At 38.3% G+C, this 12,507-nt stretch overlaps 1 protein-coding gene across 2 annotated transcripts in view; it reads left to right on the forward strand.

The window, feature by feature from the left end:
- The window catches only part of LOC127639688 (spectrin beta chain, non-erythrocytic 1-like), an 81,368-nt gene extending 69,685 nt beyond the window's left edge, over positions 1-11,683 (forward strand). Inside the window, exons 32-41 of one of the 2 annotated variants that reach the window (XM_052121846.1) lie at positions 420-558; positions 850-934; positions 1,108-1,304; positions 1,400-1,515; positions 3,291-3,366; positions 3,807-3,920; positions 5,903-6,084; positions 7,882-8,055; positions 8,176-8,218; positions 8,328-11,683. In XM_052121846.1, the coding sequence (XP_051977806.1) occupies positions 420-558; positions 850-934; positions 1,108-1,304; positions 1,400-1,515; positions 3,291-3,366; positions 3,807-3,920; positions 5,903-6,084; positions 7,882-8,055; positions 8,176-8,218; positions 8,328-8,537 (1,336 nt within the window). In that variant the 3' untranslated portion in view covers positions 8,538-11,683. The remainder of the gene's footprint in view (positions 1-419; positions 559-849; positions 935-1,107; positions 1,305-1,399; positions 1,516-3,290; positions 3,367-3,806; positions 3,921-5,902; positions 6,085-7,881; positions 8,056-8,175; positions 8,219-8,327) is intronic. The other variant, XM_052121854.1, reaches the window with a different exon arrangement.
- Positions 11,684-12,507: the final 824 nt, after the last annotated feature.

The following is a 12,507-nucleotide window of genomic DNA, read 5'->3' on the forward strand; positions in this document are numbered from 1 at the left end:
GAATGATGTAATTAGATGAATTTTTTCTTCATTTAAAAATTTTGATAGGAATGGCACAGAGGCTGTGAGGGATAGACTTACACTCTCTTCAGTGGGTTGTACTGTTGTTTAAACTATTTTGAATCATTCTGCTGAAGTAACATTTGGGAAAATAGCATCTTTCCAAGAAATTTTAGAAGAGAATATACTCCATAAAACATTAGTTGTGGAAAATAAGATATGATCTAGGAGCTTTATAAAGCTTTTTACAGTGGATGCCATTGAAGAAACCGTAAGTTTATACCTCACAGCCTCGTTTACATTCATGTCAAAAATCAAACATGGCTTTACCACGGATAAGGTCTATTTATAAGTATGTACCGGTAAACAACTGGTGAGTTGTTTTATTAATTATGAGTTGCTATCTTTGTGTGTTGTAGGGATGTCTCTTCAGCTGGTCTGGTCATCGCCAACCATCAGGACATTAAGTCAGAGATAGAGACTAGAGCAGACAGCTTCACTTCTAGCAGCGAAATGGGATGCACCCTCATGGACAACAACCACTATGCTTCCGATGAGGTCTCTCTTTCTCTGGGAATTCATACAAATGAAGAGCCACTAATTCACACTTTCACATTACGAATCACTGTAACTCAAAAGGAACACATGCATATTTTCTATGCACCATGCAGGATAACACATGCATGCAACTGTGTTATGCTGCATGGAGCTGTACATGTGATATATAAACACTTATAAATATTTAAACATATTAGCAACTGCATGTTAGCTAAGAAAGCCCACATGTACACACACACACACACTCCCTGAGGTGATGAGGTCTTAAGTTGGATGTTTGTGATTTTCTAGATTCAAGAGAAATTGGTTCAGCTTCAGGCCAAACGCACTGAAATTAATCAGAAGTGGCAAGAGAAAATGGACCACTTACAGATCGGTGAGTGGGAGTAAGCTTATTTCTGTCACTAGTGGCATACTAAGGAGGTGTCCATCAAAGGTAGCAGATTCAGATGTAGAAAAATTTATATTTGTGAAATTGTCTGACTTTGTGACACGTCCACTATATGTGATTGCTCATACTGTATACAAGCACTCTTTTCTGTGTGTTAGTTCTGGAGGTGTTACAGTTTAGCCGGGATGCGTCCATGGCTGAGTCATGGCTGGTGGGGCAGGAGCCGTTGGTCAGGGCGGCAGAATTGGGATCTAATGTAGACGAGGTCGAGAGTCTCATCAAACGCCACGAAGCCTTTGAAAAACTGGCAACAGGCTGGGAAGAACGCTTCACACTGTTAGAGAAGCTCACCACGGTTTGTTAAATACAGACCCACACAAATAAAAATGCATTCAAGGCATTATTCGTCTTTTTAATTTTTCCACTATTTCATTTCATTTTCTGTGTTAGCTGGAGGAACAGGAGATTCAAAGAAGAAGGGAAGAGGAAGAAAGAGCCCGGCGACCTCCCACACCTCCTCCAGTAGAGGAAGTGGTACCGTCTGAGTTGAACGATTCTGCTGCAAGGTATAAAAATGTAGACTGTATCAGTATATTCAACTAGAGCAGAGTTTTCCTATATGTACCCTTACAGCAACATTAGTAAGGCTATGACGGACCCCTTAAATGTAGACTGTATCAGTATATTCAACTAGAGCAGAGTTTTCCTATATGTACCCTTACAGCAACATTAGTAAGGCTATGACGGACCCCTTAAATGTAGACTGTATCAGTATATTCAACTAGAGCAGAGTTTTCCTATATGTACCCTTACAGCAACATCAGTAAGGCTATGACGGACCCCTTCATTGACACCAAACCAGACATTTGTTCCTTTTCACTAATAATATGCATGATATAATTTAGCATTAAATTAGCATAAATATTATTAAAGTGGTCACTATTACGATGATTTACTTTTGAATTTAAAACAATTGATACTGCAAGTGGAAAGATTTGCAGAATGTTTACAGAAACACTTACAAGTAGCTCCCTTTCCCTTTAATGAGACACCTGAGCTTGTATTTCATTTTATGGTTTTTGGGTATTCCTTGAGTAACTTTATCCAATAAAGACATAATCTGCTTTGAAGTGATTATTTCTTTGAAGTGATGTATTGTAAAAAGCACTATACCGATAAAGAAATTACTTGGGAATTTCAGTTTAATAGGCTTAAAATTGAAATTGTTAATAACCTCCTTAAAGGAATATTCCTGGTTCAGTTTAAGTTAAGCTCAATCAATAGCATTTGTGGCATGATATTGATAACCATGAAAATTAATTTTGAGTCGTCCCTCCTTTTGTTTAAAAAAAGCTAAATTATGGGTTCCAGTGAGGCACTTACAATGGAAGTGAATAATCATTGTTTCAAAAGTATAGTCACAAGATATAAACAATGTGTGTTAACATGATTTTGGTGTGATAAAATATTTTTTGTGTACAGTTATAGCCAATTTTACAGCTTAAATATGCATGAGTTTTAACGGAATAATTAATGTAAGTGCTTTTATCAAATTTTAAGCTTCACATTTCTGCCTTTAAACCCGCCAGTAAATAAAAAAGGGACGAGTTGAAATGCATTTTTGTGGTAATCAACATTATGCCACAAATGCTGTCGATTGAGCTTAACTTGTATTGAACCTGGAATATTCCTTTCAGGGGTTCTCAACGGGGGCGTTTAAAGGATGCCAGGGGGCGCTGAGAGCAAATTAGTAGCGAGGGGGGCATTAGGTTACAAATGGGGTGCATTTATCAGTCAAATTTATAAAATCTATCATCAGGTTCGTCTTTGCATTAAAACGTTTAACTGATGTAGTGACTCTGGGTGGCAGAGGGCGAATCTCAGTTGCCTCCACGTCTGAGACATCAGTCCGGGCATCTTATCACGTGACTTGTTGAGCATGTTACCGCGGAGACATAGCGTGTTGTGGAGGCTTCATGCGCCCCACCGAGAGAGAGAACCACATTATAGCGACCACGAAGTGGTTAACCCATGTTACTCTACCCTCCCTAGCATCCGGGCCAATTTGGTTGCTTATGAGACCTGGCTGGAGTCACTCATCATGCCCTGGATTCGAACCTGTGACTCCAGTGGTGGCAGTCAGCATCTTTAATCGCTGAGCTACCCAAGCCCTGTACACCTGATTTGTAATCACTAGAGAATTGTTATTTTTTTTCATTCGCTTCTACCTCTTACCTTTTGTGTTTGTTTGTTTATCCCACCCTCTCTTTGTTTTACCTTGTAACTCTCTGTTTTTTCTCTGATTTTAGATGTTTATGTTTCTCAATTGCTTCTTTTTAAGGACGAGTCTGGACCAGACGACATTGAACCAGTCAGTATCTGTCAATGGTGCCGACAGTGACCAGGACACATCACAGGTCAGATATGAATCCACTCTGTTGTCTCAAATCCACATTTGATCCAGTTATGCCTTCACTTTCATAGACATTTTACGTGTAAATGTTAGTATGCAGACACGGTTTTAAAATTCCCATCACAACACAAAAATCACAGTTTGGTCTCAATTGTGCTGTCTTGTTGTGTGTTCTGTGTCCTTTTCATGTTCCTCTCAATTTTTTCTGTTGATATAAATATCCTGGCATAAGCTTAATCTAACTCTTGAGTCCGTGAAGAATGTGTCTGTGGTGAGAATGTTGCAACACCCAAGTGTATAACAAAACGACTAGTATGTTTTCGTAGTCTTATTCTGTGGATGTTCTTTTAAATGTCAGAACAATCTTTCAACACACACAAATACTAATTCTAACATACGCACTCATATGTTAACACATATTCTTGTGACATCTCTTATCTGCAGTCATTATCGGTCTCAGTATCTGAACTCAAGAAACCTGAACCTAACCCAGAGACTAAACCTCAATCTAACCAAGTTTCTAAGCCTGTGCCTAAACCACACAAGGCACAGGAGCGTGTGAGTACTAACTATGTAGCGCCAGCCTTTAGCCGTAGTGTAGCATCGCTGCCCCATCACTGCTTGTGCTTAACAACCCAACTGCCTAGCAGCATGGCGGCAGCTATACCACACCTGCTAGAGGGCCAAAACGCTCTGTTGCTTTCAATTGCTGTCAATGGATCGTTGTTTGTTTTGTATGTTTTTCTTCTATTTGGCTACTGTAATATTTTAACTTGTAAAAGATTTGTTTGCTTATGACTGAGCTTCAACATCAGTGTTTGGGATGCACTTTATCACACAGTTTCCCAGTTCAAATCAAATTTATATGTGCTGATGTTATTGAGCAACTTTTTTTCTCTGTAGTAAAGTTTTGTTGTTGTAGCCAGCGGACATTTCTTTGTATTGTAGCTAGTGTGAGTTTGTCATGATTGTTGGGGTGCATCATGAACTAATATTCCCTATTAATCCAACTCATACAGAATGTAATGTCTTTCTTTTTTATTTCCTTCAGTCTCATCGGATTTTATTTTTCTCTAAGGCTAGTAGCTTTTTTTTTATTTTAAGCAACAATGTTTCCTTACATTGTATGTAAAGTTCTTGTTTGGCTTGGAATACAAAAATATAGGCTAGATTTTGTGGAACTTGTAGGTAGATGTGTCCCAGTGTCTTGTGGAATTGCTAGTTCATTATTATACTCCCATTACCTTTGCTTTCCCGTACTACCCCTAGTTTGTCCTTGGAGTAACATGCCAGTGTTGTTGTTGCATTTTTTGGTGTTGTGTTTGTCTATGGTGGTTTCCAAACTGGGCAGGTTTGCTGCGGTCTGAATCTGAGCGTGATTTTTCACGGCGCCCCCGCAACGTTGGTCTGTTTTCAGACTTGCGTATGATTCTGTCAAACCCGCAGCTTTTCCGTCATCACAAACGTGCATGTGATGGAAAACATGACAGGGGTCACCATATTTGTGTTTTTTATTAATCTGACGTCATTATGCACAGCAGAGTGAATAAAACAGTGCGCCTCTGTGCGTCGCATGCCATAATTCAGCCATTTTACATGTCCAGGATAAGGAGACCAAATCTGATGCTCACAAACAATCTTTTTTGAGGACACAGCTGATTGCACTCTCGCTCACGCACCTATATAAAAGGCACCTCACCACTTCTGCATCCCACAACGTTCCCCTGCCTCTCATGGTGATTGTTTCTGTGCAACTGATGATGTCATCATGCTGAAATCAGCAAAAACACATGCGCAAGTAATTTTACTTCCTAAACAAGTGAGGACCCGGACCGGTTGACTTTTCACTCAGGGGAACCACACCACAGTTCCCTTGCAACCAAACTCAGACCACCTTTTACAGGTAGTCTTGTGTTCAGTACCACGGTCCACTGCCCGGTCCGCAAAACAGCTTTCACATTACCAATTTTTCATGTGAACCGTGCTCCATTTTGAACTAAACTGCCAGTGTGAAAGCCTCCTTTAAGTGTGCCTTTTGCTTTCCTTTGTGTGCATGTTCATATTATGCTTACTGAGTTAGGATTTTCATTTGGATGTGTTCTAAATGACAAAATATGCGGTAGGAATGCATTGTTTGTATTTCAGTTAATGCTTACATCTTTGTATTTTACAATTGAGATTGTCATGAAGAAACATCTGGGCTGAACATCCCTTAACCCTTTAACTTTCTTTCATTCTATCTATTTATTTCTTAATTTCTAATAAGGTAAAGTTATTTTAGATAGAATATACTCGTATTTTAAATGTATGAATAGTTTAAAGTAAGTTTTCAGCCTGCTGATTAATATGTAACATGCAATTTCAGAATGTGCATGTAACATAGTAAACAAGTTATACAGGCCATGGATAAAGTATTTAATGAATAACAGTAGTATTTAGCAGCACAGCAGTGACCTTAGTGACCTAAGCATTATTTTAGAAGTCTCCTAATTAAAAGTGTCCCATTTTAGGTCTAATTGTAGCATGTTTTTGTCAACCAGGGATCAGAATCGGAGTCTGTAAACGGTCCAGGCCGTGACAGTGGTCTGGACTCAGCATCACGGCAAGACCCTTCAGCAACACTGCCAGGCCGAGGAGGAGCAGAGGCGGCCACAGAAGCAATGGAGGGCATGCTCTGCAGGAAACAGGAAATGGATTCGCACAGCAAAAAAGCAGCCACCAGGTAAAACTGGAAGCAGATAAATGACAAGAGCTAATGGAAAGAAGATGGGTCTTGCTGAGTTAAATTTTTTCATGAATGAAAACGAGGCTGTTAGGGATAGACTGGTGACGTACATTATAAAAAGCTGTATAAAACCACATCACATGTTAAAGTGCATCTGGAAAGTATTCACAGCGCTTCATTTTTTCCACATTTTGTTATGTTACAGCCTTATGCCAAAATTGATTTAAATTCATTATTTTCCTCAAAATTCTACAAACAATACCCCATAATGACAACATGAAAGAAGTTTGTTTGAAATCTTTGCAAATTTATTCAAAATAAAAAACATAAAAATCACATGTGCATAAGTAGTCACAGCCATGACACTCAAAATTTAGCTCAGGTGCATCCTGTTTCCACTGATCATCCTCAAGATGATACAACAACTTGATTGGAGTCCACTTGTGGTAAGTTCAGTTGAATGGACATGATTTGGAAAGGCACACACCTGTCTATATAAGGTCCCACAGTTAACAGTGCATGTCAGAGCACAAACCAAGCCATGAAGTCAAAGGAATTGTCTGTAGACCTCCGAGACAGGATTGTATCGAGGCACAGATCTGGGGAAGGGTACAGAAAAATTACTGCAGCATTGAAGGTCCCAATGAGCACAATTAATGTCATCAGTGACCTCCGTCATCCGTAGATGGAAGAAGTTTGGAACCACCAGGACTCTTCCTAGAGCTGGCCGCCCGGCCAAACTGAGTGATCGGGTGAGAAGGGCCTTAGTCAGGGAGGTGACCAAGAACCCGATGGTCACTCTGACAGAGCTCCAGCGTTTCTCTGTGGAGAGAGTAGAACCTTCCAGAAGAACAACCTTCTCTGCAGCACTCCACCAATCAGGCCTGTATGGTAGAGTGGCCAGACGGAAGCCACTCCTCAGTAAAAGGCACATGACAGCTCGCCTGGAGTTTGCCAAAAGGCACCTGAAGGACTCTCAGACCATGAGAAACAAAATTATCTGGTCTGATGAAACAAAGAATCTCTTTGGCCTGAATGGCAAGCGTCATGTCTGGAGGAAACCAGGCACCACTCATCACCTGGCCAAAAACCATCCATACAGTGAAGCATGGTGGTGGCAGCATTATGCTGTGGGGATGTTTTTCAGCGACAGGAACTGGGAAACTAGTCTGGATCGAGGGAAAGATGAATGCAGCAATGTACAGAGATATCCTTACTGGGGTGAAGGTTCATCTTGAATAGAGAAGAAGCCTCAGACTGCTGCATTAACAGCTTTTTTGTGGAAACAGTTCATCATACAATGAGAGACTGGGTGCTAATTTTCAATGTGTTTGCAAAGATATATTCAATTGAAGAGGACTTTATTTGCAGTTTTAGAAGTTAAGTCAGGAATTTTATATCATCTAAATATTGCCCAATGTTTATGGAAAATCAGATCATCTGAAAGTTTTCTGGAAAAGACTCAAGATTGTTGCAGACCATATCTGTCAGTTTACTTTCATGTGTTGACGGACGGCTCTTGACCTTTCCAATATGGCAGTCGCGCCAACGTATCGCTGTTCATATAACAACTACTAATAAGGGATCTACAGTATGTATAGATAGCTATGAGTATAACCCATTTAAGAGACCGTAGGTCTATCCCTCACAGCTTCTGTATCATTCCAATCAAAAATTAAAGATGGCGCTGCACTGAAAAAGGTCCATTGTAGTTTTACTGAGTGAATGTGCAATTTGAAAAGGCATTACTGAGATGTTAAAGACTAATGGTGTTCCCTTTCTCTGCATTTTAAGATCGTGGCAGAATGTGTATTGTGTATTACGTAAAGGCAGTATGGGCTTCTATAAGGACAACAAAAGTGCCTCAAATGGAATCCCTTACCATGGAGAAGTTCCCATCAGCCTCAATGAGGCTGTCTGTGAGGTTGCCCATGACTACAAGAAGAGGAAACACGTATTTAAACTTAGGTGAGAATGAGATGGGGAAATAGTTGTTATCAGTATTAAAAAAAATTTAAACCGCAAATACCCTAAATAATACGATTCTGTAAAAATATTAGCATGTGACCAGTATTTACATTTTTACAGGCTTGGAGATGGAAAGGAGTTCTTGTTTCAAGCAAAGGATGAGGTGAGTTTTTCCAAAAATGAAAGGATTATATTTTTACATAAAGTTTCGGTAAAAGATGTTCCTGTGTCCTGACAATTTCATATTGTAATACTATCTTTCTCTCCCCCAGGCTGAAATGAGTTCATGGATTCAAGCAATCCAAACATCCATGTCATCTGACGAACGTTCACCGGGTGGCACACGGGGTCTGAGTCGGGCAATGACCATGCCACCTATCTCTCCCAGCTCGGGCGAGGCAGGAGGTGTGGTCATGCGCAACAAAGAAGGCAAAGAGAGAGACCGTGAAAAACGCTTCAGTTTCTTTGGCAAGAAGAAATAAGCACCCAAATATGTCACAGATCTCCACAATGAGGGAAGTTTGTCAACACTCAAAAGAAACTGAAAATGGTAGAAATGGAGAAGCAAACTCGCATGTCACAATGTGATAAATTTTTTACATTCTTCAACTCAATTTAGTTTTATTCAGCTCATTTCACACATGGATCTTGTTTAATTTCGCATCTTAGCTATCGTGGCACTTTTGGCCTGAAGTGCCAGGGCTTCCCTGGAGAGGAGGGAGTGACATTTCTGACTAAGACCAACTCCCAGAACAAGAGCCAACGCAGTAGAGGCTTTGTGAAAGTTCAGCTCATACCTTTCAATTTGACTAGTTTTCTCTTCACTTTTTTTTTTCCTCAAAATAATTTTAGCTTTGCACTAGATAGCATTTCCATACTTTAATGTTTGAAAGACCAAGAGTGCTGTTGTTATTGTTTTCCCCTGATCATTTAGTTTTTCTGTCTCAATTTCAACTTCTCACTTTCTTTGTGAAGGACCACAATCCTTTTTTGGAATTGCTTTGGCAAAACTAAAGATTTAATTGTTATTGCTACTATTAATATTGTTTATTTGCATTTCTGAGTCCATTTAAAATTTATTATTTAAAAAAAATAGTAAGTATAGTTGGTGGTAAGGGTCACGTTCAGAGAGGGCAAAGCAACAAAAAAAAACGGCCATGGGTCAAAGGTTTGCACTGGTCTACGACATGCTCTTCTAACTGACCATTTTTGCATTTGTTTATTTTACTAGATATGACTGTGTTTTATAAAAAAAAGTATAGTTATTTTTGGCTTGCAAGTTTAAGAGGAAAAAACTATTTATAATGGTTTTAGTTTTATTTTATCTATGAGCTCAGTTTCTCTGTTCTCCCTCTTTAATTCTGATTGAGTGATACTTTGAGATCAATGGGTTGTGTGGCTTTTTCATTAGTTCATCTGTTCCCTTAAACTCATCTGTTGCTGAAAAGACAGTGTTGATGTGAAAATTGGAATTTGAGGTGTGATGCTGTGGTTTGGACTTTGGTTTACTCTTGCTCTAAAGCATACAGACAAAACACAAGAATCCCTTGCACAAGCCAACATTAATCTTACAAAGAATTGTGAGGAGGGGCATATATTTTCATTCTTGATGGTTTGATTTCAATATGTAGACGACCAAGTTTCCTATTAAAGAGTTTTTCGTATTGATTCTCAGGCGTCAGTTTTACCAGTCACACACAGGCGTACACATGCACATGTTTTTCTCTCTCTTAACCTTACACTTGACATATTTTTATATGGATTAGCATCTTTTCTGATTGCTGAATTAGGGATTAGTGTCAGTGATGCTCTTGAAGGTTGATGCTGTTTTTTATGTGTGTGTGGGTGTGTGTGTGTGTGTGCCTGCGTACATGTATACACAAAAGAAGTTGCTTTCAGGTGTATCAATTGTGAATGTGCTTAAAAACTCTGAATGTGACACAAAATGACTTTGGCATTCTTATGTGGACCAAATCAACAGTTTTTTCCCCCTTCATGGTGAATGAGATAATCTGCTCCCTTTATTTGTAAGAGTATGAGTTAGAAGATGAGATTATCTTCCTTGGAGGAATGTGACATTTTTACAGCATAATTAATTATATAATTGCAGGTTTTATACTTGCGGGGCAGGAAGGAATTATCTCCTGGTAACAGCAAAGTAACATAAGGCAGGATCCATTACAATTGACCAGACTAGATTTCAAACATACTTTTGCAGTTATTCAAGAGCATGACATGTAGGATACAAATGTACCCACTGTGGCATGAAATCAGTATTTTTGTAGGATAAAGATTTTTCAGTCTATGATTGTGAGAAAGCTTGCCTTGGTGTGTTGATACTATTGTTTTTTATGAGGTTTTTGATGTCATACAATGAAGCCCCTTCCTCTGAGATGAGTGGAGTATAAAGCAGTGTACACTCTTACGCAATTGTCCATGCCAATCATCTTTTTCTTTTTTTTTTTTTTTTTGGAGATTCATTTAAGGGGTAAACAGAAACCTGCCTTTTTTCTGTGATGTTTGATGTGACGCAAAATTATAAAGACTCCATGTTAATCCTGTTCCAGCCTTCTAAAACAGCCAATAACCATCTTTCCAGATTTCATTGATGGGAGAATGTCACCAAAACAAACTTAAAATGTATTCTGATCAGATCAGATGTTCTCCTCCCTAAAGAATAAAAGTGTCACTGAGGTTGAAAAATCTAGTTGTAGACTAGTGATTTTGCTCACTGAACACTGTCATTGAGAATTGGGATTTGTTTAGCCTGATCCTACATGCAGATAAGTTTGAGACTGTATGTGCTACTGAATTTAGTCACTACTTTTAGTTGTTTCCCGAGATCAGTTCCAAGATGCACTGGTTTACAATTTTTGTCTCACTTATTTGCGCTGTTGATTTTCTTTCCTATTATTTTTCTCTTTGTTACAAATTTCTAGTCTTCCCCTCATCTTTTTTTTAGTTCTGTCAAGTTGGGATGTTTTACACTGGCTAGATGGATAGTTGCATTGTGGAATATAAGAATCCAGAGAAGAGAGTAGATTTCTGTGAATTTCAAAGTTCTGGTTAGTGAAATTTTTGGGCAAATGGAGAATTAATGATAATTTTATTGCAATACATTTATACAGTCCGTTCTAAGAGGGAAACTCATCTCTCAGTAGGAGAGAGCGTTTCCTCATAGTGCTGGGCATTAAATTAGATAAAATATTGTTTTTAAGCATCTTTTTTTCCAGATCCAGTAGTAGTATATTGTGCAACATTATAATGCGTCTTCAAAAATAATCCCACCAAACTCATTGAAGAACCATATTTTAAAGAATATAAATTCCATTCCTCTGACTTTAAATCTGAGTTGTTAATATCATTACTATTATATGTTATTGTTATTATTATTATTATTATAAAATTCATTATTAATATTACTATAATTAATTCTGCTGTTGCAACTGCACCTCGTGTAAAAACTGCAGTTTATTCCTGCTGAGTTTCTCGTCTGTAATACCAAACCCCACCAATTGGGGGAAGTGTGCTGTGGAGCATTTTTTTTTTTTTCCCATTAATGATGTTAACAAGAAAAATACTTGTTTGTGTATCTACATCTAATATTAGGAATAAAACATGGTTTGAAAAGAAATTTGTGTCATTCTTATTGTATAAATCCCCAATAGTCAGCTGCTACTAGATATATTTGATATCAAGAATATAAATATTCCGGGTTCATTGAGACACAATGAAAGTGAATGGGGCAAATTTTTGGAGGGTTTAAACAGAAATGTGAAACTAATAATTTTATAAAAGCACTTGCATTAATTCTTCTGTTAAAACTCATGTATTATTTGAGCTGTAAAGTTGTTTAAATTGACATTTTTACAGTCACTTTATGGTTTATTGACATTACATCATTATGGCAATGAAGCTGTAAAAATGGCGCTAACTTTACACAGAAAAGGTTAGCAAGTGATTTTATCACACTAAAATCATGTTTACATGCACATTGTTTATGTCTTGTGGCTATACTTTTAAAACAGTGATGCCACAAATGCTGATCGATTGACCTTAAAAGTTGTATAATATGTTTTATAGCCTATAATTTGTGTGTGTGGAGAGAGATTATGCCACAAATGCTGTTGATTGCGCATGACTTGTATTGAATCCTGAAAATTCCTTTATCTTGTATTAAACCCAGAATATTCCTTTAAATGTGTTAACAAGTCAAACACCATTATTTGGTCATGCTTATCCTTGTCTTTCAAATATCTTCCTTTCCCATGTCAAAGCAAAGCTCTTTTTCTGACTACCCCCTCCCTCCTAAGTCAATGATGGATCATGAACTTTGACCTCAACCCATGCACAAATATTCAGCATCTTTCTCATTCTCCCTCCCTTCTATTCCTCCACTCAGCTCCTTGTGCTCAGAGCTGTCGTAGCCAACTGAACTATCATATTCTGCAG

This window comes from Xyrauchen texanus, chromosome 4 (genome assembly GCF_025860055.1).
Source record: "Xyrauchen texanus isolate HMW12.3.18 chromosome 4, RBS_HiC_50CHRs, whole genome shotgun sequence".
NCBI lineage: Eukaryota > Metazoa > Chordata > Actinopteri > Cypriniformes > Catostomidae > Xyrauchen > Xyrauchen texanus.